Source organism: Chrysemys picta, chromosome 7 (assembly GCF_011386835.1).
Source record: "Chrysemys picta bellii isolate R12L10 chromosome 7, ASM1138683v2, whole genome shotgun sequence".
NCBI lineage: Eukaryota > Metazoa > Chordata > Testudines > Emydidae > Chrysemys > Chrysemys picta.
In genome coordinates, this window is record NC_088797.1 from 98,207,360 (window position 1) to 98,230,431 (window position 23,072).

Consider the following 23,072-nt stretch of genomic DNA (forward strand, 5'->3'; position numbering starts at 1 on the left):
TAATACAGGAACAAGGGACATTTAGTGAAACTGAAAGGCCAAAAAATTTTAATTAAAAAAACAACAGAGCTTACAACTTCACTGCTACAATGATATCATAAAGGCAAAAGAGTTTTGTAGAATAGATGGATTAGAATGACATCTACAGTTACATGAGATTGGATTTTTTTTAAAAAATAAGGAATATAAACCCTCATGCTTCAAGACATAAGTCTGCTACTGACAGACAGGGGCTAGGAAGAATCTTCCCTTCTGGGCCCAGTCTGCTACAGGGTCTGTTGCATCTCCCTCTGAAATATCTGGTAGTGGCCACTGATAGAAACAAGACAACAGGCTAGACAGACCACAGGTCTGATCTGGAATGGCAATCTCCTATGCAGCATATCCAGAAAGGTTAATAGATCCAGACTCTGGCAGGCTAAGAGGAGAGAGTGAATTCCAGAGTTAAGGGGCCCTCACTAATAATTTTTTGCCAGCTGCTCCCTACAATTCATAACGCTGCTGAACGCACCTAAGGAAGTAGGACACAACAACAGAAGAATTTAATTTAAAAAATCAACTTTAAAAGAAAACCCTTTGCATGATGTACATTTATAAGACTTTATATTATAAACCTAAGGGGAAAATTACACTTCATACCATTCATAACAGAAGTCTTCAAAGATAAGCACTCTTTGTGTAAAGTGTAATAAGAGAGGTCAATACGTGCTTAACAGGACAAGAGACATTTTAAATCTGACCCACGCATTGAAAATGCAAGGAACTGCACTTGACAACTTCAATTATGTAATTAAAAGCCTTTGCCTACCTTCTCATTGGTTGAGTTCTGAGATCTGTTAGATATACAAGACCATCCATACGATGACCTCTAGCATCACCAAAAGCTGAAGAAAATTGTAAAAAGATTAGTGTGTGCAGTTTAACATGCTTGGAACACAGCTGCATATAATGTGGTCAATCGGGGCGCCATGTAAACCGTGGCATAATAAAACCGTGGCATGTAAACCCTTGAAATAAGTTCACTATTGATTCCTGTGACTCAATTTTAAATTGCAGCAGACTGCACAAACATTTTTGCAGCAAACTGTTTTCCAACTGTAACTATTGCAGTTGCTACTTATGACTGCACCAATACATAGAAATCTTCAAAACCAATAATGGGGTTGGAGGGCGGGAACTGTCCTCTTGATGTGGTTCAGATCTGATGGTGCCCAAATACTGCTAGGCATGGAAGCAGCAGCAGGAAGGATTTATCTGTGGGAACCTGTGCAGGAGTTAAGTATGAGGTAGCTGTCACAGAACCACTGTAGACACAGTGTCCCATGTTTTGTTCAAGTTCTAAGAAATACCTTGAATTGCTGTCTCTGGATCCCAACCTTCAACATCAATAAGGTATCTGACAAAAAACATGGCTGAATTATTATAAAGGTATAGATTATGACTGATATAAACATACTATTCTAATGAAAAAAATTATCTGAATTTTCATGTAATACTTGCCTACATATAAGGTAGCCAGTTCTATTAATTCCATTGGTACAATGAACGCCAATGAGTTTATCTATTACAAAGGAAAAAAATGTGAAAAAACAAAAATACCATAAAATAATTAGTGCAAAACAGAAAGAAGCCATTTATTGTTTACACTAAAGCAGTTTCAGTGAGCATGTTTGCTGTTTGCAAAATTATTATTATTAAGCCTGTACACACCAGGATATACGTCCAGAATTTATGTTCTTCCTGCTGGATTTGTAGCAGCAGTTAACTCAATGCTTCCCACTTCCCAACCTCTTGGAACCTAAACTAGTCCAGGCAGGGCACAGAAAAAAGAAGGGGGAAACTGGTGATAAGAAAAGCTGCCTGACTAGATAACCATCAACCACACTGTGATAAGGAAACTAAATCAAGTAATTGGAACAAAACATGACTGACTTTGAGGGCAAATTTAAACCAAACTTACTTTCACAAGTTCACTTACAGATTCTCCTGAACCCTTCCAAAAGCAAAAACACTGAAGTCAGCCTGGCAGCCTACTGGTAATGAAATGCACTACTAGAGGGATCCAAGCACAGGCGTCTAAATTTGGTCCATTACTCCTGGGATGGCAGATGCCTGAGGCATTGTGGAGGCAGTGCATTTAGCTTCTTGCTTTGTATTGCCATCTCCAGTCAACTCAGGAGTGGCACTTACAGACTTTGGAGACAGCTGTGTCTCTTCATCCAGTTGCAAACTAGGAAGTTGGGGTTCTGACCAACATTCAGAACAAAACATTCCGACCCAAAGGGTCCCTGAAGGAATGCCTTTGTCACATCCAAATCATTAGATTATGCAGGAAGGAAACTCCCTACACTTCAGCTCATAAGCCAAAAACAGCAACCAAGGAGCCAGAACATTAACTACTGGGATAAGAAAGAACCATCTCATAATACCGTTCTTCTTTTCCAACACTTCAAATTTGGGCCCTGGTTTCTGAGATTTACGTCCACCTGCAAACTGGCTATCCACAACAGAACCATACATCTTATCTGAGGTAGAGCAGTACAACTTTGGCAATGGAAATTTTCTGACACAAACCATTACAGAGCTATCACAGTAAGAAACCAGAACTTGGTCAACAGAGCAGTCTCCTGAATCAGGCACACAGCTGAATGATTCTCAGCTGCCAGTAAAGATTTGTTCCAGAAGATGCTGAACTGAGTTGTGCAAGAGCCTTCAATACTAAGGGAAAGATAAAAAGAGATACACATGTAGGTTGTAGCAGGATGTGTGCAACGAGTTCTTCCATGCATAGAGCTGTCACACCAGCCTGGGGAGAACTGTGTAACAGCTCTGCACAAACACTATGTAAACTCCCAACCACCTCTATAACTGTATCATGCTCTTAAAGAATTAGTATCTTCATGAGAGCAAAGGAGTATCCAGCTGCCATCAAAATATCTTGACATGATGCCCCGTAGCTACTGAACTTTATAACCGATTAACTAAATGACATCTTCATGCTCTTGAACTATCTCCTTGACTCCTAATTCAGAGAACTGAAGGTCACACTACTAAGTGGTTCTGCTATGAAGTAGAGGGTGGAGATCAGACAGGAGGCTATCACATTACATGCCTTCAACAGGGTAAGGCTAGCTCACGGATCACAATGAAAGAAGAAAAAGTATGATCAGAAAATCCCTGATTGTGTCCAATTACAAAAACACAGAAAGCGTTATGAAAAGTATTACTTATTATACACAGAACTATGCCAGTGGCTCCCAAGCTGTGGTCTGTGAACCAGCAGTGATCCATGAAGTGCCTGCTGGTCACATGGGCTAGCTCTCCTTGTTCTCAGCTGGCACATCACATTAAATACAGCTAAAAATATGACACTATTAGGAAGGCAGTCCATGTAATAAATGCTGTAGCTGACATGAGCATTTTGGAGTGGCAAAAGGGATAGGAGATGGTCCACGAGATTATGAAGTTACAAAACTGGATCACACGATGAAAAAGTTTGAGAAACCTGAATTGTAGAAGTGAACATCTATTGTGATTAATAAATCATACATTTAAGATTTAAGTAACATTTTGGTCTTTTATAGCATTAAAGATGCTGTTAATTACCATTTCCTGCATTTTCCCAAAGGAACTTTCTGACCCATTTTTTGAATTGTAGAATAGTAGCATTATCGGGGACTTCAAGTCCAACAGTATACAGTTTCTTATACTGCACACTTTTAGGTAAATCCTAGCAACAAGGAGAAAAAAATAGCAACGATCATTAGTCACTAAAATCTTGTACCACCATAAAACTTACAAACAATATATAAAAAACCCCAGATGTAAGTCACTGGTTCAAATCTGTATTAGTAGTGATTGAAAATGATCATTTTGTAGTTATATTAGAAAAGCTGTACTCACAAAAACTGCCATAGCAAATAGCCCTTTTGTTGGGAAGAGTCAATCTCAAGCAAAGAAATCTAGGTTTGCAATGGAGACGGAATTACCCCTTTTAATACCTCCTGGTCACAGTAGATGCACACTGGTTGGACTGATGAGGGAAGCTTGTACTGCCATTCAAATCCTCTTCATGAAGAGTATCAAGCTTCACCTCCTCTCCCTTACTTATTTTATCCCATTATAGTGTATATTCAAGGGTCTACATTTAGTAACACATGCTTCTATTTACTCTTGCACAGAGCACATTAAATGGATACTCCCAATTACAATGTAATGAATTTTTTTTTTAATCGGTGTAGAGTTAACCTGTGGAATCTATTCATACAGCATAATAGTGAAAGAAATATTATATTTTAAAAAAGATTTAGATATAGCATCTGTCTTCAGGGCAGGGGCCATGTCTGCCTGTGTGTTTGTGCAATGCCTAGCATAGTAGTCTTGATCAGAGAATCTGGGAACTACAGTACTATATATAAATATAATGATCAAATGCTAGTAAAGTTCCTGAATCAAGCCATAAGTGAATGCTAGCTGAGGTTAAGATGATATTTCCTTCATGATACAATTCTGCATAAATTTCTGCTGGAAACAGGATACCAGATTAGATGGTTCACTTGTCTGTTCCAACATGACAATTTCTAGACTGGGATTAAGTAACACAAGATAAAAGGTAGCAGTAATTGTGCATTTAATTCTGCTATTACTTATTTACTATTACCTTAACTTCATAATACCGTGTGGTGTATGTTAAATCAATAATTAATCCAAGTTCCACATTTAGGGCTTTCATTGCAGCAATCAGGTCTTTGGGTGTAAATTTCTGGGTTGGAGTAAGTCTCTGGTTAATTGCCTGTGATGAAAAAGGAAAATGAAGATTGCGTTTTACAAATTCCAATAAAAATAGAAACATCCGCCTCATAAAATGAATCAGGAACAAGAGGAAACATAGGCATTCAATGTATTGTGTGGATTCAAAAACTACATTGAGATGGAACTGATGACCCAAAATAAGTTCATGATTTTATTGTATGATATTATGACAAGAGATGAGACTGTGGCAGAAGCTCCAGCGCAATAAGCACTAATTTCATATCAAGAAAAAAGTCCTGCACAATGAAGAATGAATATAACAATTTAAAGTAATTCCTTGAACACAGACAAATCTAACATTGATGTCAATAAGCAAAACAAAATATAAAAATCTTACCCACTGCAAAAAATCCCAAACAACCAGTCTATTCTACATAAAAACTAGGGAGCTCTGATAGAACAGCTTACTGACTCACCTCTCTTCCCACAAATGATGGGGATACTTATTTTTCCCTGCCTGTTTGTTTTCTTCTCTGTCACTCATGCTACTGGATGCTACATACATTTATAATTTAGCATTAAGATAATTTTTTCCCTGTATATTTGAAACAAAGTCTTATCAGGATTGAAGTGACTGTAAGAAGAATGTAGACAGCAGCAAAAAATTCTCTAATGAGCATCAGGGCCAGGCAAAGTATCAGGGAGCCTAAACAGCTCCATGATGGCTTCCAGTCTCTGCTTTGACCAACATAAACTCAGCAAAACAGAGAATCTGGCCAACCATGTGAAACAGATTAAGATGGACTTCCATATAAGATGGTGCCTACATACCATTAAAGAGCATTTGAGCAAAACATTTCTTTAAAATATACTTCTTTTGTCCATTTCTGTGCAATTTACAGGAACAGGATACGGAGACATACATTTATAGCCACCATTTCAAAAGTGGTCCAGTGACCACTACCCTTTAATGGGTGATCATCATGTATGCAGATTAGCTGGTGAGAAAGTCATGATGTATAAGAGCAGGGCCGGCTTCAGGCACCAGCTGAGCAAGCAGGTGCTTGGGGCGGCCAAGGGGAAGGGGCGGCACGTCAGGCTCTTCGGCGGCAGGTCCCTCGGTCCCTCTCGGAGGGAAGGACCTGCCGCCGAAGTGCCGCCGAAGAAGAAAGCGGCGCGGTGGAGCTACAGCCGATCGCGGCTCCCCCCCCGCCCGCATCGCTTGGGGCAGCAAAAAACCTGGAGCCGGCCCTGTATAAGAGATAAGTAAACATACTCAGTAACACCAAGTACCTAGAAAAGCGAACATCTTTAGTTTATGGAAAGCTCATTGGAAAAGGACTGAATGTGCTAAATACTAATTTTAATAGAAAAATAATTTCTGTAATTTTTCACATTGAATCTGTTCTGCAGTTTGCATGAATGTGAATGCTATTTTCCATAAGTCTTCACACAGCAATTAGTACAGACTGACTGTAACAGCATTTTATACATACCCCTTTTAAAGGCACTTTGAAAGCAATGAATCTCGTTCCTGGTATAGGCTGTCCAACTGGTGTCAAAGTCCGCCATCTTTTATAAAAAAAAAATATTTGTATATTTTTCTGAATACTTAAAGGATAAAATACTTTTCAAACTATACTAATTTGATACAAGATACCTGAAGTTTCATATAAAACAGCTACTTCTGTAATAAAGTTTCTTCTTCTTCGGAGTAAGCTTTCCTCAACAAATGCACAAAAAAATACTGCTCTTTTTGGTCTCGAGATAAATTTCAAGCTACATTTAATGTCTTATAAAGATCAGACTCTGCTGCTCCCATATCACTCCAAACAGAAAGATGTAAATAGCATCCTGGTCTCCCTGGTGGATCATACAGCTACTTGCTTGACATGTCAAGGGCTAGATTTCCAAAAAAAAAAAAATTCAGAACCTAGTCCTAGTTGGGCATCTAAGTGAAGTGGTCACGTTTTCTAAGTGCTTAGCTGGCTACTTTATTAAGGTGCCGAAACAGAAACTGAACTCTTTGAAAATCTGCCTTATTTCACCAGAAGGAGATATTTCGATTTAAATAAATCCAAAATAAATACTATTGTCTAGCATGACTACTGAAACATTTCTTTTGTTTTGTTTCAATATTACACATTTGAAATAACGTTAATAAATTACTATTGGGGGTGGATGGGGGGAATTCATAGATTCCACAGCCAGAGGGGACCACTGTCATCATCTAGTCCAGCAGTTCTCAAACTGTGGGTTGTGACCCCAAAGTGGGTCGTGACCCCAAAGTGGGTCATGACCCAGTTTTAATGGGGTCACCAGGGCCAGCATTAGACTTACTGGGATCCAGGGCTGAGGCTGAAGACTGAGCTCCACCCCCACCTGGGGCAATGGGGCTTGAGCTGCAGCCCCCTCTCCGCCCACCTGGGGTGGCAGGGCGTGGCCTGAGGCCCTTTCCCTCCACCCCCCCCAAACAGGGCGGCAGGGCTTGGGCTCCGACACCCCCTGTTTCCCCCCCGTTCATGTAGTAACTTTATTGTCAGAAGGAGGGTCCCAGTGCAATGAAGTTTGAGAACCCCTGATCTAGTCTGATCTCCTGTATAACACAGGACACATAACTTCCCCAATTTAATTCCTAGACTATATCTTTTAGAAAAACATCCAATCTTGATGTAAAAGTTGCCAATGACAAAGAATCCACCATGACCCTTCGTAATAGGGAAAGGTGCCTACGATGTTGGAAGAACATAAGTAGAGTATTATTTAGGTGAGTCAGAATATAGAATTAGCATTTTTCAGAGCACAAAGATTCTTCCATTATTGAGCACAGCTACACAAATTATATGGAGAGACTGCTGGCCCTCCATAACTAAGTCTGCAGGTTTCCATTATAAGACCAATCTTCACCGATCTTCTAACAAAGCACAAGAAAAATATTTTCTAGTGATAGTTTTTGTGATCACTGTTAGTATTGAATGGGGTTTTGTCCATAAATTTCAAGTAATTAAATGAAATGGTTCTGAAGTTACAAGTTAAAAATTAGTCCTTTGCACATTAAAAAAAAAATCTTCAAAATGGAATGGTTACGGTTAAAAATTTGTATATAGCTGTAAAACCACACTTGTACTGAGATGAGCTGATTTAGGACGATGAAATTTGGGAGGGAAAGCTCCTGTAGGTGGAAGGGATGTCTAATAGTGTTTTGGTGAAAATATTTTAATTTGGGTGAGTTATAAGCCTTTGAAAATCAACCATTGTGCATGCATTGTTAGCATGTTGCCAAAATGCTAACTGTGTACTGCATATGCACCTGGGTCTCAGTGATTTATAAATTTAACTGTATCCCCTGAACCCATCAAGGAGTAATTCTAAATGATTCTAATATGGAAGCTCATGATAGTTACATGTTTGTTAAAACTTACACAGGAAGTTTGGGGCAGGAAACAGAATATATTTATCTAAGGTAGCAAATCTACTAAACCACAGATCTCTGTATCTGATGCTTACTGATCTGTAGAATAGGGCCACTCACATTTATCTAGCTTTGTCAAGTGTTTTAAAATCTACAGAGGAAAAGTCAGATATAAGTGTAGTCTGTTTTACAGAAAGGTAAATAGGCACAAAATTCTGTGGGATGGAATTTGGGCCAGCAGAGGAAAGAAAAAACTTGTCCTCTTTAAGGATTGTTGCACTGTGCCCCCCAGGCTTGAGGTCAGGAGATAGAGGGGCTCTGTGGCTAACTGTTTGGGCAGCAGCATATAAGTTTACTGGCTCCCATATACTCAAGGGAAGATTTATAAGCCCTTCCCCATGCCCAAAGGTGATATTATACACTAGGAAAAAAACCTGACTGATCTGCCTGAATGGCACTGTAGTGGGATTGGCTAGGCCACTGCCTGTAAGCCTGGATCTATTGTGTGAAATCAGGCACGTGAGTTATTTTTCTCTCACAATCTGTAACATGGTACGCTCTCTGCAAGGAGCTTTGTGAGCTACAGATGAAAATACACTATATAACTGCAAAGCATTTTTATTAGACATTTTTCATGTTTAGGGCATAGGGAAGTTCAAGGACCGGGCTGGAAGGCAAGGTTCATCTAATGCAATATACATGGGCCTAGCAATTAGACACAGATGACAAACCTGGTTCTAATATTAATTTTCCATGTGACCTTGATCAATGGAGGGCTTGTCTCAATTAAGGAAACTTGCTAATTATACTGGTGTAAACTTCCCTTATCTAGACAAATCCTTAATCTTTCTGAGCAATAATTTTACAATCTGTAAAATGGGTGTAGTAATAGTTACCTACTTCCTAAAAGTGTTACAAAGCTCACTTAAATGTGTGTAAAGTACTAAGAGTAAAGTATTAAAGATATACTGTCACTTTATTCTTATTATTTAACATTTACATTGCAGTAGCACTTAAAGGAGGTTGGGGCTCCATTGTGCTACTTAAAAATGTGGTCAGTTTCTAAAATGCAATCAGTTTCAAAATGAGTTAAGTTTCAGTTACAAAACATGACCCTGGGTATTCCCTGCTAATTTTTACTGGTCTAATATTATTTTCCTATTTCAAAAAATGTTTTTCTCCCCCTGTTGCTGTACTGAATATCCACACAAACAAAAGAAGAAACAAACTATCCACAATGTGCATTTGACAGCACTATCTCAAAGCCCAAAATAAGTCGTTACTTTTTATTGTAGTTTTTAAGTTGATGGTGTCCGCTAAAGTTTTGTAGTGGCAGAGCTGAGAACAGAACGAAGGAGATCAGCCTTGCAACACTGTATTCATTACTTTAATTCATGCGATCTCCAGGGCGTCACAACCACACTGGAAACTTCGGAAAGTGATTGTAAGGTTTAAACTTTTAAAGTCCAGGAAATTACTCTAAAGTGCTTCACAGTGCTTCCAATATTCAAAGCCAATAGAGATGGAGCAGAAAAAAGGCCAAACTCTACTGTTCACATACACCGTAATGTCCTAGATAACAGATCGAGCACAGAAACTTAAAACATAGTTTTTGTGTGTGAAAATGCTTTCAATTATCACGACTTCAAAACTACTGAACCAATTTCCTTCAAACTCAGTGTGCTCCTTATATCTCATTAACAGCCACAAAACAAAGCAATCTTGAAGGAAATTGATCCAGGCTCTATGTATGTGCAAAACCTCTGCTCAGAACATATAGGGAAAGTATATATTTTACACATAAAGAACTAATAAATATCTCAATGAATTCTACTGAAACTTTCCAAAACACTCCCTTTTTGGTAAAGATCAAGTACAGAAAAATTTCCAGTCCCCAATTAATTGGTTTGAGTAAGTTATAAGCAACTTAAGTAGGGGGTTTAAAGAAAGTTGCATTTCAACCTTAAATATAGTCATTGCTACCATAATAAAATGGCAAAAAAAAAAAAATTCACCTAGATTCTAATAAATGTGCCTTATATGATGCAATAAAAAGTTGATAAGTATCTGGCTACTATAATTTATTTTGGAAAAGGAGGAGAAAAAGAGACTGAGACACCAAAATTCAAATTATGCCAAGTATGTGCTCACAGAAGTCACAAAAATCTGGTTGTCATCATAAATTTGGAAACAACAAAAGACAATATCCTTTGTAGGCAGTCACAGGGGTAGTGCTTTTTTTTTTTTTTTAACTTTGAGTACAGTAAGCATTTCAGAGGTAAAGACTAGTAAACAACAAAACATTTGTAGGGAGTTAAAATGTGATTTGTATTTCTTTTCATATTTTAATGTAACCAACACTGACCTCAGCATTAGAAAAATTGGATTTCTTCGGCTACGAATTTTCATTTTGTTTATAAAGGCCATTGTTTATCTGTACAACAGGAATGAGCTGGCTAAAGCTATTTATATAGTGCAAATAAGGATGCTGAAAAAAGAGGGGACTTGTACGTTAAAAGAGTATATTGATTAGTGTTCTGAAAGGCCAAAATATATTTTTAAATAGTTTGAAAATTGGAGTTTGTTTGTGGAATTGGACACACAAAAGTTGTTAGATGCGCAACAGTATTTATTTTTAATTGGACTAATTGCCTAACCTACAGCAATTATTTTCATAGAAGCATTCTACTGCATGCTCACCTATGCACTTATTGAAAATTTTAACCTCAGCTTTCTGCTGCACTGAATTTACCAGTTAGTTACAGAGATCTGTTTATGGACAACTAGGGTGACCAGATAGAAAGTGTGAAAAATTGGGACAGGAGATGGGGGGGCGGTAACAGGAACCTACATAAGAAAAAACCCCAAATATCGGGACTGTCCCTATAAAATCGGGACATCTGGTCACCCTATTGACAACAGTAGATTTAATCTGTATTTTTAATTAATCAAGAGCAAATATTGGACTGTTGCATCACTAAATGGATCAGACAGGAACTGCTATCTGACTACAAGGGAGAATGTTATTTACACATAAATATATTAAGTAAATTTAAAAAGGTAGTTTAATGAGATTTTGGTCACTGATGTTCAAAAACTTGCTGCTGGACTCCCCTGTACATGATAGTGTCCTATTTATTGCTACCTCTGCACACATTTCTAAAGCACCCAAAGTAATAACCAAGAAGGGCTGAATATGAGCACTTCTGTGGTCACCTATGTGAAAAAGGGGACAACGAGGGACATACTTTACCCTACGTATTCATGCTGAGATGGCATTAGAGTGGAAAAATTAAAAACAAACAATAAAACCCCCAGATCCCTCTGTCTACTGAAAATTGGGTGAACATGGGAAAGAAAAACTATGAAAACCCCAGATTCAGGCTCCTAGACACTACAGTAATATAAACAGTACTAATAAATAGAATGACAAGGCAATTTCTCTGAGACACCAGTACTGACATATAGTTCATATACAGCAGTTTATTATAAGGTTCAAAACAGCTTCAGCTTCCTCCAAGTCCACATTTGTCAAGTAATCCTTCTTTCAATTATTTTGGAAAACCAAACTATATTAAACAAGTTACATATGTAATATATAACTATTATATAAGTTCACTGGCACAATAGGTCAGTTGTGGTCTATCAACCTAACAACCATCCCTTAAGCATTTTCATCATTAAAAACTGTTGTTGCAGCATAAGCAGTGGGCTCTAACCTGAAATGGTCCAAACCCACATTTTGTATTTTTGAAGTTATTTATATAGATATACATAAGGGCTTACACCTTCAACATTAGATGTGTGTGTGTGTGTGCGCACAGATTCACTGAAATCCAGTTTTGCTAGATAACAGCACCTAAACCATGCCGTGAACGTAATCCAGTTGCATTTACTATTTCCACAGCATTCCAAAGAGCTTAAGTAGTGCATGACATGCAACATGATTCCATACCAGAACAGATGCAGAGTGGTAACCTTTTTAGTGTGTTTGTGAAAAATGTGTTTAGATTAAAAATAAAGTTATCTTACAGGCCAAGCTTTTAGAAGGTAATACACTGTTTATCCTTATAGTTCAATATATTCTCATAAGGGATTAAAATGCATTTTAAAAGCTTTAACTTTTAAATCTCTGTGTAACGAGGCACACATTTTTAAGGGTAGGAGGAAAAGAAAATACCATTGCCAAACAGCCATTGTTTCCATTCTTCTCACCCAGCTTGCAAAATTGTCGCAAAATTCAACAACAAAGGTAGAAAAATCTATTCAGCTGCTCTATTGCAATATGACTGATGAAAATGAAAAGTTTGATATTTTACTTCCAAGTTAAAAAAATGTAAAAAATTACTTGCTTTGGGCAAACGGAATTTTGGAAAATTGTTTAGTTTGCAGTTAAATTCTTACTCAAAGCATTCTTTACTGAACCTACTTCTGGCACCTTCAAAACAGTAAGGGGTTAATCTACAAAAATATGTTTTAGCCTTGTGCAGATGTGTTACAATATTGAAAAGTTTTGCAAAGCAGGCACAGAAAAGGTGTGCCAATTTAATACAGGTACTGTGGAAAAGCTCAGTGTCCCTGAATCCAGATTTTCCCATTAAAAAAAACTGTAAAAGCTATGTTGGTAAAGTAAATTGCATAGAATTCTGGGGATTTAAAATTGAAAAATGTGAAGGGTTTATTTGGAGGGGTGAACAAGTCAATTAACAGCACTGAATCTGACCCCAGGGTGGTACCAAAAAGGTAATATATTGAAGGTAAGGCTTCTAGTTCTTAAGCCACCTGGGGACAGAGTATCTTCCACACCACAAGATGTAGCTCTATGACATGACAGCTACTTGGATTCTTTGAGGCTTTCGGTCAGTATCTCAACTGTTTAGATTCTTTAAGCCCATGATTTTCTGAGTTAAAGTTTAAATGAATCTTCCTCCTTGAAGGGAAAAACCTACTGCTAGCACAGGATTTTTCCTGCTTTGCACAGAAGAATGGTTTAAATAAATACATCGGAACAGATTTAGTGTGTCCTGTTTTAAAAACAGGTTGTCCACTATTTCCTAATTCACCCTCTCATGAATGAAGCAATGGAGTGTGAGTAGGGGCATTTCTCAATGAAAACCACTTAAATGATAAAATGAGGGTGAAGTTATTTTACAATGTATGACTGACACTTCACAAGAAGTAGAACATATTAGCTGGCCTCAGGAGCTCATCTTCTAAGTTAGAGGTAACATAACAAGAGTTATTACAACAGATGATGGGGACAGGAAGGACAATAATTCAAAACAGGCATGTTATGTAGGTCTCATTAGCGCCAAGGATTTTCTCCTTAGATGTGTTATTTTATCATCATTTGGGAGAATAGGATCAAGAGTACATGGAAGTAGAGCAAGGGTAGTCCTAACAGGAAAAAGTTTTGAGATAGAAATTCAAGGAGGTTAAAAATACTGGGACTGATCAGCTTAGAAAAGAGAAAACTAAGGGGGGATATGAAAAAGGTCAGTAAAATCATGATTGGTGTGCAGAAAGTGAATAGGGAAGTATTATTTTCCCCTTCACATAACACAGAAACTACAGTAGAACTTCAAAGATACAAACACCAGAGTTACTGGTCAACTGGACACCATCTGAAATGGAAGTAATCAGGCAGCAGTGGAGACAAAAACCAAACAAACCAGGAAATACTGTACTGTGCCTGTATTGCATCTTAAAGGTAGGCACATCTGGGCTGCCTGTCCCCACCCCCAAATCGCCACACAGGGCACAGCTGGCAGGAGCAGCTATGGGGTTTGCGCTGCTTTCCTGTAAGCCATGGACGAAGTCCTCTCCCCTGTCCTCCTAGAGGGACAAGCTTGCATGCTCAGTCTGAGCCTAGGAAAGAAACTTACTGAGCTCCTGCTGGAACCTGCCTGGGAGTGTTTGTTGCTGGAGCCCATGCTCAAGCTCCCGCTTGCACACTGTGCTCTGGAGGAGCAGCTCATTTTTAAAAGGCCACAGCCTGCACCCCGTGCCCACAGTTCCACAGTGTGCCTCACTCATCACCCTTGCAGCCAGGGGGCTAGAACCAGCTGCCTGTCCCCACCCCATTGCACGGGGTAGCCCCTTTAAAGGTAGGAAGTGAAGAACCTGAAGTTTGCGATGTGAGCCCCCGCTCTGAGCAGTCTGCCCTGAGGAGCATCCATAATGTCTTGTTCAGAGTTACGATCAACCTCCATTTCCGAGGTGTCCATAACTCAGAGGTTCTACTGTATGAAATTAATAGGCAGCGGGTTTAAAACAAATGTAAAAAAAATCTTTACACAACGCATGGTCAACCTGTGGAACTCGTCGCCATGGGATATCATGAATACCATGGGATAAAAAACGAATTAGATATGTTCACGGAGAATAGGTCCATCAATGGCTATTAGCCAAGATGGTCAGAGATGTAACCAGATGCATCGCTAAAATCTCTGACTGCCAGAAGCTGGGACTGGACGGCAGAGGATGGATTACTAGATAATTGCCCTTTTCTGTTCTTTCCCTCTGAAGCATCTGGCATTGGCGACTGTTCGAAGACAGGACACTGGGCTAGATGGACCATGGCAAATTTTCTACACCCCCTTCTCTCAATTAAGCATGTGAAAAACTCTCCATTCTAGTTCTCAGGTCTCCCAAGAAAACTCACCAAAACCAATGTTTCAATATTCCGAAATTTCTAAAAAGGTATAAAATAAGCAGAAGGAAGACAACAAACTTTCAAATACTCTATCTATCAGAAGAAACAAAGGGTACAATTCTCCCTTTACAGGTTACCTTTACGAGTAGTGTATGGGGCACACTGAAGAAGGAAAAGATAAAAGATCAGTAGAGACCAACAGAGGGTTAGGATGAAATAAAGCATAGGATGGTGCAAAGCTATGAAGGAAAGAAATCTAAACTTGTTCTGGAATACAAGAAGAATCCAGTGAAGCAACAGGGGATGGAGAAGGAGGAAAAGAAGATGTGGTTAGAGCTATCAAAGAGGAAGCTTTTAATAGTAGAGTTTTGGATAAATGGGGAGAGTTACACAGAAAATGGTAGTTACAATAGTGGAGAATAAATATTTTAATAATAGGGTGGAGGGAAAATTGCCTCAGCAGAAGTCTGTGAGCCTAGATGTAGGGCAGAAAGTGTTAGAAGTCAAAGATGACATCAAGACTAGAGACAGGGTGACAGGAAAATGGTGGTTTTGTCAACAATAATGGAAACAAAGGCTTGAGTGAAAAAGCTAATTTTTGGAGAAACTGAGCTGGAAACAGCTGACAATCCAAGAGGAGTTATCAGAAAAATGCAGCAATGCTTGACTGGAGAAATAATGAAAGGTTAGGGGCACAGAAGTATATCTAGAAATGATCAGCATAGAAGTGACAGCTGAATCTATGTGATTGATTGAGAACATGTAGAAAGAAGCTATGGAGGCAGATGATAAAAGAATCAAGGAATGGAACCACAGGGCGTCAAAGGAATACTGGAGAAGTCCCGAAGTAATACGCAGGAGATAAGAGGAAGAACCAAAAGTGTTAAGGAAATTCAGGAACAAGTGTGAAAGGAGCAGCTGACTATCGAATAGGAGATAGTCCATGTACAATTAATTAAAATACAGTCTCATAGCACTTGTAATTTTCCAATCTCTGGAAGGAAGAGCATATACACTGATCTGCTGTCAGCATCTTAATAAGATGTGTGTGTGAGGAGTACAAGTCAAATCTCACCTTTTAATTTGCATCAGAATGGCTACACAGCTTTGAAAGCCTCTCATGGCCCCACTGTCTAAATTCAAATTTCCTGGGTTTTATAGTGCCCACAAGTTTATTGTTCTAACAAGAAAGCATTTAAGATTATACACTTGTGCACACCTAAATCAATAAGTGACATATTGAGCATACACAGTACTTTTTCAGTCATTATCTTTATTTCTCTAATTTTTCAGACTTGCAAACATTCCATATGACTATATACATAAAGATTTGATGTCTTAAAAATAAAGCCATTTGAGTTATGCAAATATTTAAATAGAAGTCAAACCTTTTTCTACGCGTGGAAATGTTTTGTGCCCATCCCCTCCCCCAAATGCACTACCACCTCAAAGCACAGAATTTTACCTGCTTTTCTAAACAAAAGGGAAGCGTCTCACTTTTGAGATGAGAAAAAGCATAAAAACGTCAAGCTCAGACTAATTTTTTCCAAAAAAGTTATTTGGGTCTGAAAACAGGGGCTTCAAATAAAAATAACTTCTTAACTATATTATTGTTATAATGGTACTCTAGCTAGCTACTTTAGAAAAGGTATATGAATAGTATTCTTGTCTGGTTTATGTGAAAACCTATCCCCCTTTCATTCTTTTAAAATTAATGTTTGTATATTTAAAGAGTTTCAGAGATCTGCCACAACAGATGGAAACTCTCTTAAAAACGAAGTAAGAAAGCTCCCATCACATTTAGTTATGTGTATCCTGGTAACAAGTATAAGGAAACAAGGCTGACTTGGGGTCAAATGACTATGTATTTAATAGTGAACCAATGGCAGTGAAAAGCAACAGAGGGTCCTGTGGCACCTTTGAGACTAACAGAAGTACTGGGAGCATAAGCTTTCGTGGGTAAGAACCTCACTTCTTCAGATGACTTGCATCTGAAGAAGTGAGGTTCTTACCCACGAAAGCTTATGCTCCCAATACTTCTGTTAGTCTCAAAGGTGCCACAGGACCCTCTGTTGCTTTTTACAGATTCAGACTAACACGGCTACCCCTCTGATACAATGGCAGTGGTCCCTTGTACCAGGATGGCGAAAAGGAAACTTAGGGAAGAGCTCTTGTTTGAGCAATCACATCTGAGTGATTGAAGATCAGTGACAAGCTCTAAATGTAAGAGTCTAATCTGATGTGGGTACCTGAGGGAGCAATTCTAGAAAGAGATGGATACAGAAAGATGAGTTTACCCTATGTTAATAAGGTGACGATGAATAAATTATGTTACTGATCCTGAACATTTTCAGTTAGGCTCTGAGACAGGTGTTTGACAGCAAGGAAATTACTTCAACAAACCATGTTACGAATGTTGTTTTGGACAGAAGACTTGCAGACCACTCTTATGAATACAAGTTATATTTGACAAGAATGGCTTACTGCTTTGATTTTTAACAGACTGGATATTTTTATATTAAGAGACTAGATATCCTTAAAGTAGAACCACTAACTATCATCCACCTGAATTGTCATAAAATAGAGGTCAAACAGAGGTGCAAATATTAGCAATATTTGTAGTTATGTCTGTTCAATGCAACATTGGTAACACCAAAACAGTAAATCATTTTAATAATAAAGGTAGCAGTTGTTTTCACCTATGTGAAGAGTCAATCTAAATGATAACATAAAAAATACACGTTGGGAATCACTGTTATCCAGTGAATGAATTCAGTTTTTTGGCTGCTGCAGTAGATCCCACTGTGTATCAGTTCTTGGGAAAACCTTAGTTGTATCTTCTCAAGAGGAAAGATAAATTATATTAGAACAAGTTGCAGATAAAATATGCAATTAGTTATCTTCATTGTACTTATTTTGTATATTTCACACTCGATTTAGACATACACTTCTGTTTTATTTTCAAGCACAAGATTCACTTGCCCACCTTTTCCATAGGTAACTGGGGAAGTAGAATGTTAGGTGACTAATTTACAGGAGTAAAATGACAGAACTGTTGAATTGTACAATTGGATTTCTCAGTATCAGAAGCAATTTGAAAGCATAAAGCCTTTGGTCTTTGGCTTGGCAGTCTTCACTGGCATTATTAAGCAATAACGCATAGGATAATTGATAGCTCAATGGGCTATTTCCAAGATTGTTTGTGATACAGCAGTGACAACAGATTTAGAGCACAGCAGGAATGAACTATGGTATGCCTGCACTGCCTCTGCTCTATCTGTTCTATACATAAATAGAACATTCCCATTTCCAATACTATTATTCTGGTATCTTTAATGGACACTAGACTTATTTCTTAAATTAAAAAAGCAACAAATTTCTCTACTACAGTACTTTCCAGAATATAATAGCTCAGAAAACTCCAGTGTTGAAGTACATCAGGAATCCAGGTTCAGCAAAGAAATTAAAATATTGGCATTTGTCTGTTGGGAAAGGTTTTGACTAACAGCGGAAACCTGGTAAAGACAGTCGTACATCTTTTAAAAGTTACACTGGAGAGAAAAGTAACTTGAAAGATGACTATCTGAAGCTAAATGTAACAATTCAGAGGTTTCCAAAACTTGCAGTCCTTTATGAATATGCATGATTAGAGGGTGATTTACAGAGTTTAGTACTTACCTTAGACCTCCCTCCCCCCAAAAAAACAGAATTCCAAACCAGATACTATACACATGCCAAATAACTAAATGTATAGAAACAGAGACTGAAATACTGCATACTTGAGCTATGTGCTGCAGCTCAGGATCTGGGCCAAAGTGCTTTACAGACATGTACAATTCTCACACAGATACCATAGATTTCTAACAGAGATCTCATGCGACTTGGTTTGCCCTATTTCCCCCTGTGTTTAAAGTGTGATTCTGCTCTGAGGGCAGACTTCAAAAGGCTTTCTGGGGTCACACATTGTCTCACTGACTTCCAGAGCAAATTTTCTCTCTAAAACAATGTTTTATTTTAGACTGCTAGCCCTGTGAACAACTTTGAATCCGAACTTTGAACTTTTCTTCTCATGCAGCCTCACACATAAGTGTTCAGTAGGCCAAATCAGGCCCTCAGTGACACCTGTCCAAACCTGATGGTCTTAAAATCAAAGGCTGACATGTGTAGTCCCATTGCCTTTAATTAAAGTTGGAACTAAGCAAACAATTCTTTTTATGGTGCACAAGAATAAGCAGAATTCAGCTTACTCTCACTTAACTGTATTAGTTCCAAAGTGTTAACTGAAGTAAAAAGCAGTAAAGATACATTTTTATCATTTAATACAACATATGTAACTCTGAACAGGACTAGATTGAGCTCATGACTGTGGAGTCATTTTTACAGTCACTTTTCATAGCAGAACAGAACTGCAATGGAAATGGTATTCACTGTCTTTACTTTGGATTCTGGTGCATACATAAATATAATTTTCATTGTTAGTGTCCTGGCTGCTCTGGAAATAGTTTAAGTAACTTGAACTCCCTCTGCTGGTTGGTTCAGCAAAACACTGCATACACGCTTTACATAAGGGGATTTTAAAAAAATGTATCTGCAAGTCTTAAAAAAAAAAAGTTCAACCATCAAGTTTTAAATAATTAAGGTTGATCAAACATGGATATATGTGGCAGTATTCTTTTAAACAGCCACCAATAAGAGAAGAATTTTATTCCCTAATAAAATAATAATACCGAAGACGTGGTCCTCTAATTTTGTCACCGCATTTCTAATACATCACTGAATTACAAAGCTTTATAAACAACTTTTTACTTTTTAAAATGTCTAATTAAACAATACTGTTTCATTTGTTGAAATCAGGTACTGATGGATTAATAATAATATAAAGACCTCTTAAAGTAATCAGCCATTCAGGTTAAATGTAATTTCAGAAAAATCTAAAAATAAGGGCTTGTTTACACTTACAACGCTGCACCAGTGCAGCTGCGCCATTGAAGCACTTAGTGAAGACACTACCTACGCCAAGTACTACACCTCCCTGAGAGGCTGTAGCTATGCTGATGGGATAAGCCCTCCTGTCAACATACAGCTGTCTACATTGGGAGTTACGTCAGTATAACTACATCGCTCAAGGGTGTTGATCGCTCTGGGGTGCGGAATTTCCACACCCCTGAGCGACATAGTTATACCAACATAAATTAGTAATGTAGACCAAGCCTAAGATGCTGCTACCCTTCAATATAGTAGGTTCTTCAGATGATTTTGTATAAGAAATAAAATACAATTAGTTAAGTTACAGCTATGTTGACAGAACACTCTAGAATCTGATCTTAAAGGGACAATATCAAATTAAAAATATATAACAAACTTCTATCTAAATTTTTTTAAAGCTATTATTGTTGCAATTAAAACTGAATATTAAAAATGAAAAATTACGAGGGAAAAACTGGGAGAAAAAGTGGTGCTCTTGACAGCACTATGTACTGCAAGGCCTGGACTACCCAGTTTTTGTGCCGGTATAATTATTTCAGTTTAAGGGTACGATTTTTTAAATCAAAATAGTTATACAAGTACAACCCCATATTTGCATCTGAAGAAATGAGGTTCTTACCCACGAAAGCTTATGCTCCCAATACTTCTGTTAGTCTTAAAGGTGCCACAGGACCCTCTGTTGCTTTTTACAGATTCAGACTAACACGGCTACCCCTCTGATACTTAACCCCATATTGTGAATGTAGTTTTACCAGTATAAAGGTGCCTTATATCCATATAGCTTCTTCCCCTTCCTGTACAGGAATAAGCTGTACCAGTAGAAGCTCCTTTATACGGGTATAACTGGATCCACACTACGGGGTTTGTATTGTTTTAATTATACCAGTATAAAGTGGTACAACTTATATGTGTGTAGACAAGCATTAAGTTTCACGGTTTCCTCTGTAGGTAGTCTCTCCTGTTTGCACAGGACTCTCTCACAGCAACAAGGGATGGGAACAAATAAAAACTGGGAGGTGATTCAGGGCTAATTGTAGTACCTAAAAACTACTTTTAGTTTGTTTTAAACTAGATTTTAAATTGATGGTATTGCTTTGAGTTGCATAGTTCCTAACCTGCTTGAACTTGTCCTGTTTCAAATTTTCTGGTCATAAACTGAGTAAAGAAACTGAATGCTGAATGGTTCAGAGCAATTTGCCCAGAAAGTTTTCAGCGATTTAGTTAACATATTTTATTTTCACACAAGCAATTTCTTACCAGAAAAAAAATAACCAGAAAATTCATATTAAGAATGTGCACAAAAAGAAATAGAAATCATCAATATATTATGTAGACTTAATAAGACCAGACACATTTTTAAACAATTAGATAAAAATCAGTTCCTTTTTCACTTATCTGCAGGAGAAACTGTTAGCAATGCCACTAAAACCCAAATGTACCAGGGAACTGCATTCCTTACACTACTTTATATTACCGATTCTATCAACCATACCAAGAAAATAAGTACCTCAATTTTGATTTTGGCAGGTCAAAAGCCTTTTGGGCCATGTTTCAAATATTACTTCTAATTTTAAGTAAACACATATATACTGTTAAAGGCTGTTTCACTAGAAATACATTTTAATGTTTACATAAGATTAAAAATAAGGTTAAGAACTTGTAATGTCTTCATCATTGACAAAAACCATGAAATTGAAAGAGAAAATCTTTAAAAACACAGCTGCATAGTTTAGAAAAGTACAAAATAAATTGAGGAATTAGATTAAATTTTTAAACTTAATTTCCTAAATTTTATTAGCTGATGACTCTCCTACAGGATAGAGTTTATTTCTCAATTTGGGAATGTACACAGGTGTTAGTTTCTACTTATAAGTAGAAACTAGGATAACTTTCATAATTAAAAAAGGAATGCCTGTAGCCTGTGTGTCTAGGTCAGAGCTGCTTCACTTCCTTCAAATTCAGGGGATGAAGGAACAATTCGTTACTCAATACGTTCTCAGTTCTGTAATATTAATAACCTAAGCCATGAAGAAAATGAACAAGACACTAATTCTTTTAACGGCACCTTAAAGACTAACAGATTTATTTGGGCATAAGCTTTCGTGGGTAAAAAACCCACTTCTTCAGATGCATTCTTTTAAGTTTCCTTCCTTTCTGTTTGATAAACCTAAGACCTTTTAAATAAAAATAAGTAAAACTTTTAATCTAACTTCATTTAAAACTTTGGATATAGTATGAAGGGAAGTGGAAGAACAAATTAAGTTAAAACTATTAAATACTTTATAAATAATAAAAAGCTACTGATATTTTAACAAGTTTTAATTCCTGACCACAGCCTGCTATGACTAAACTCACCGAAAATTCTTTGAAGTTACTTAAAAAAAATTATATTTATTTTTGTCGCCCTGGATTGGTTTTATAATATCAACATAAGAGATCTTTTTACCAGGGAAGGGAAATCAGGACTCCTATGTACTGTTTTTGACTTTTTCATTCATTCAAAGGCTTTGGTAAAGCTACTTAACCCTCAATGTAAAATGGGGATAATACCCACCTTTCTAAAACACTCTGAGATCTTCTGATGAAAAGCATAAGCCTCACTGACCACTCCATATTACTAGCCCTTAAGTGTGTGTGCACCCAGCTAAGTTTGTTGGTGAACTGCCAGTAGCACAAAGGCTAAATTTGTTATAAAAAAATGTAGCAGATCGCAGCCACTGTCACTTTTAATATGAAGCACAGCCAGTGGTCCCAGCATGCCAGATCACTAGGATGCGGATAGAATGCTGCATCCTGGGACTTATTGTCTGAGACATCACCAGTAAACATTCTGATAGTTCACTTGAAAAGTACAAGTAGGAAAAAAAATGGGCTTTTGCACTTGCATCTGAGAATGTCCCTTGTGCACATGCATGCAAGCATCTGCCCGCCCCTCCCCCCGCCCCATCTCCTCCCCAGCTCTTGGTGGTACTGTAAACATCTGAGAAGTTGAAAGGATGGACTACTGTCCCTTCCCTCCCCCCCAGTTGTGAGGACGCAATTCAGGGGGAAGGAGGCTAGGAAGAGGAGCTTGATGAAGGAGCAGCTTCACAGACAGGCTGGGGTATTATACTCACCTGGGGGATGGTGGGCTGTGTCTTCCCTGTCTTGGAGCAGATACCTACCTTAACTGGCTGTAGGTGGCAGAGAGGAGATGCTGTAGCGAGAGAGTGCATGGGGCAGTCAGAGCCCCCTCCCTGCAGGCGGGGCTGGGCCCGCTCCTGCCTC

The 23,072-nt window shown here is 38.0% G+C and overlaps 1 protein-coding gene across 5 annotated transcripts in view; it reads right to left on the bottom strand.

The window, feature by feature from the left end:
• The window catches only part of LOC101932987 (uncharacterized), a 31,387-nt gene that overhangs the window by 7,108 nt on the left and 1,207 nt on the right, over positions 1–23,072 (bottom strand). The window contains exons 3-10 of one of the 5 annotated variants that reach the window (XM_065552095.1): positions 22,922–23,001; positions 17,519–17,656; positions 6,249–6,324; positions 4,661–4,792; positions 3,607–3,730; positions 1,501–1,561; positions 1,350–1,396; positions 809–884 (exon numbers count right to left, since the gene is read on the bottom strand). In XM_065552095.1, coding sequence (XP_065408167.1) covers positions 809–884; positions 1,350–1,396; positions 1,501–1,561; positions 3,607–3,730; positions 4,661–4,732 — 380 coding nt within the window. In that variant the 5' untranslated portion in view covers positions 4,733–4,792; positions 6,249–6,324; positions 17,519–17,656; positions 22,922–23,001. Of the gene's footprint in view, positions 1–808; positions 885–1,349; positions 1,397–1,500; positions 1,562–3,606; positions 3,731–4,660; positions 4,793–6,248; positions 6,325–6,412; positions 16,727–17,518; positions 17,657–22,921; positions 23,002–23,072 lie in introns of those variants that run through there. The other 4 variants (XM_065552094.1, XM_065552096.1, XM_042856796.2 and 1 more) reach the window with 4 other exon arrangements.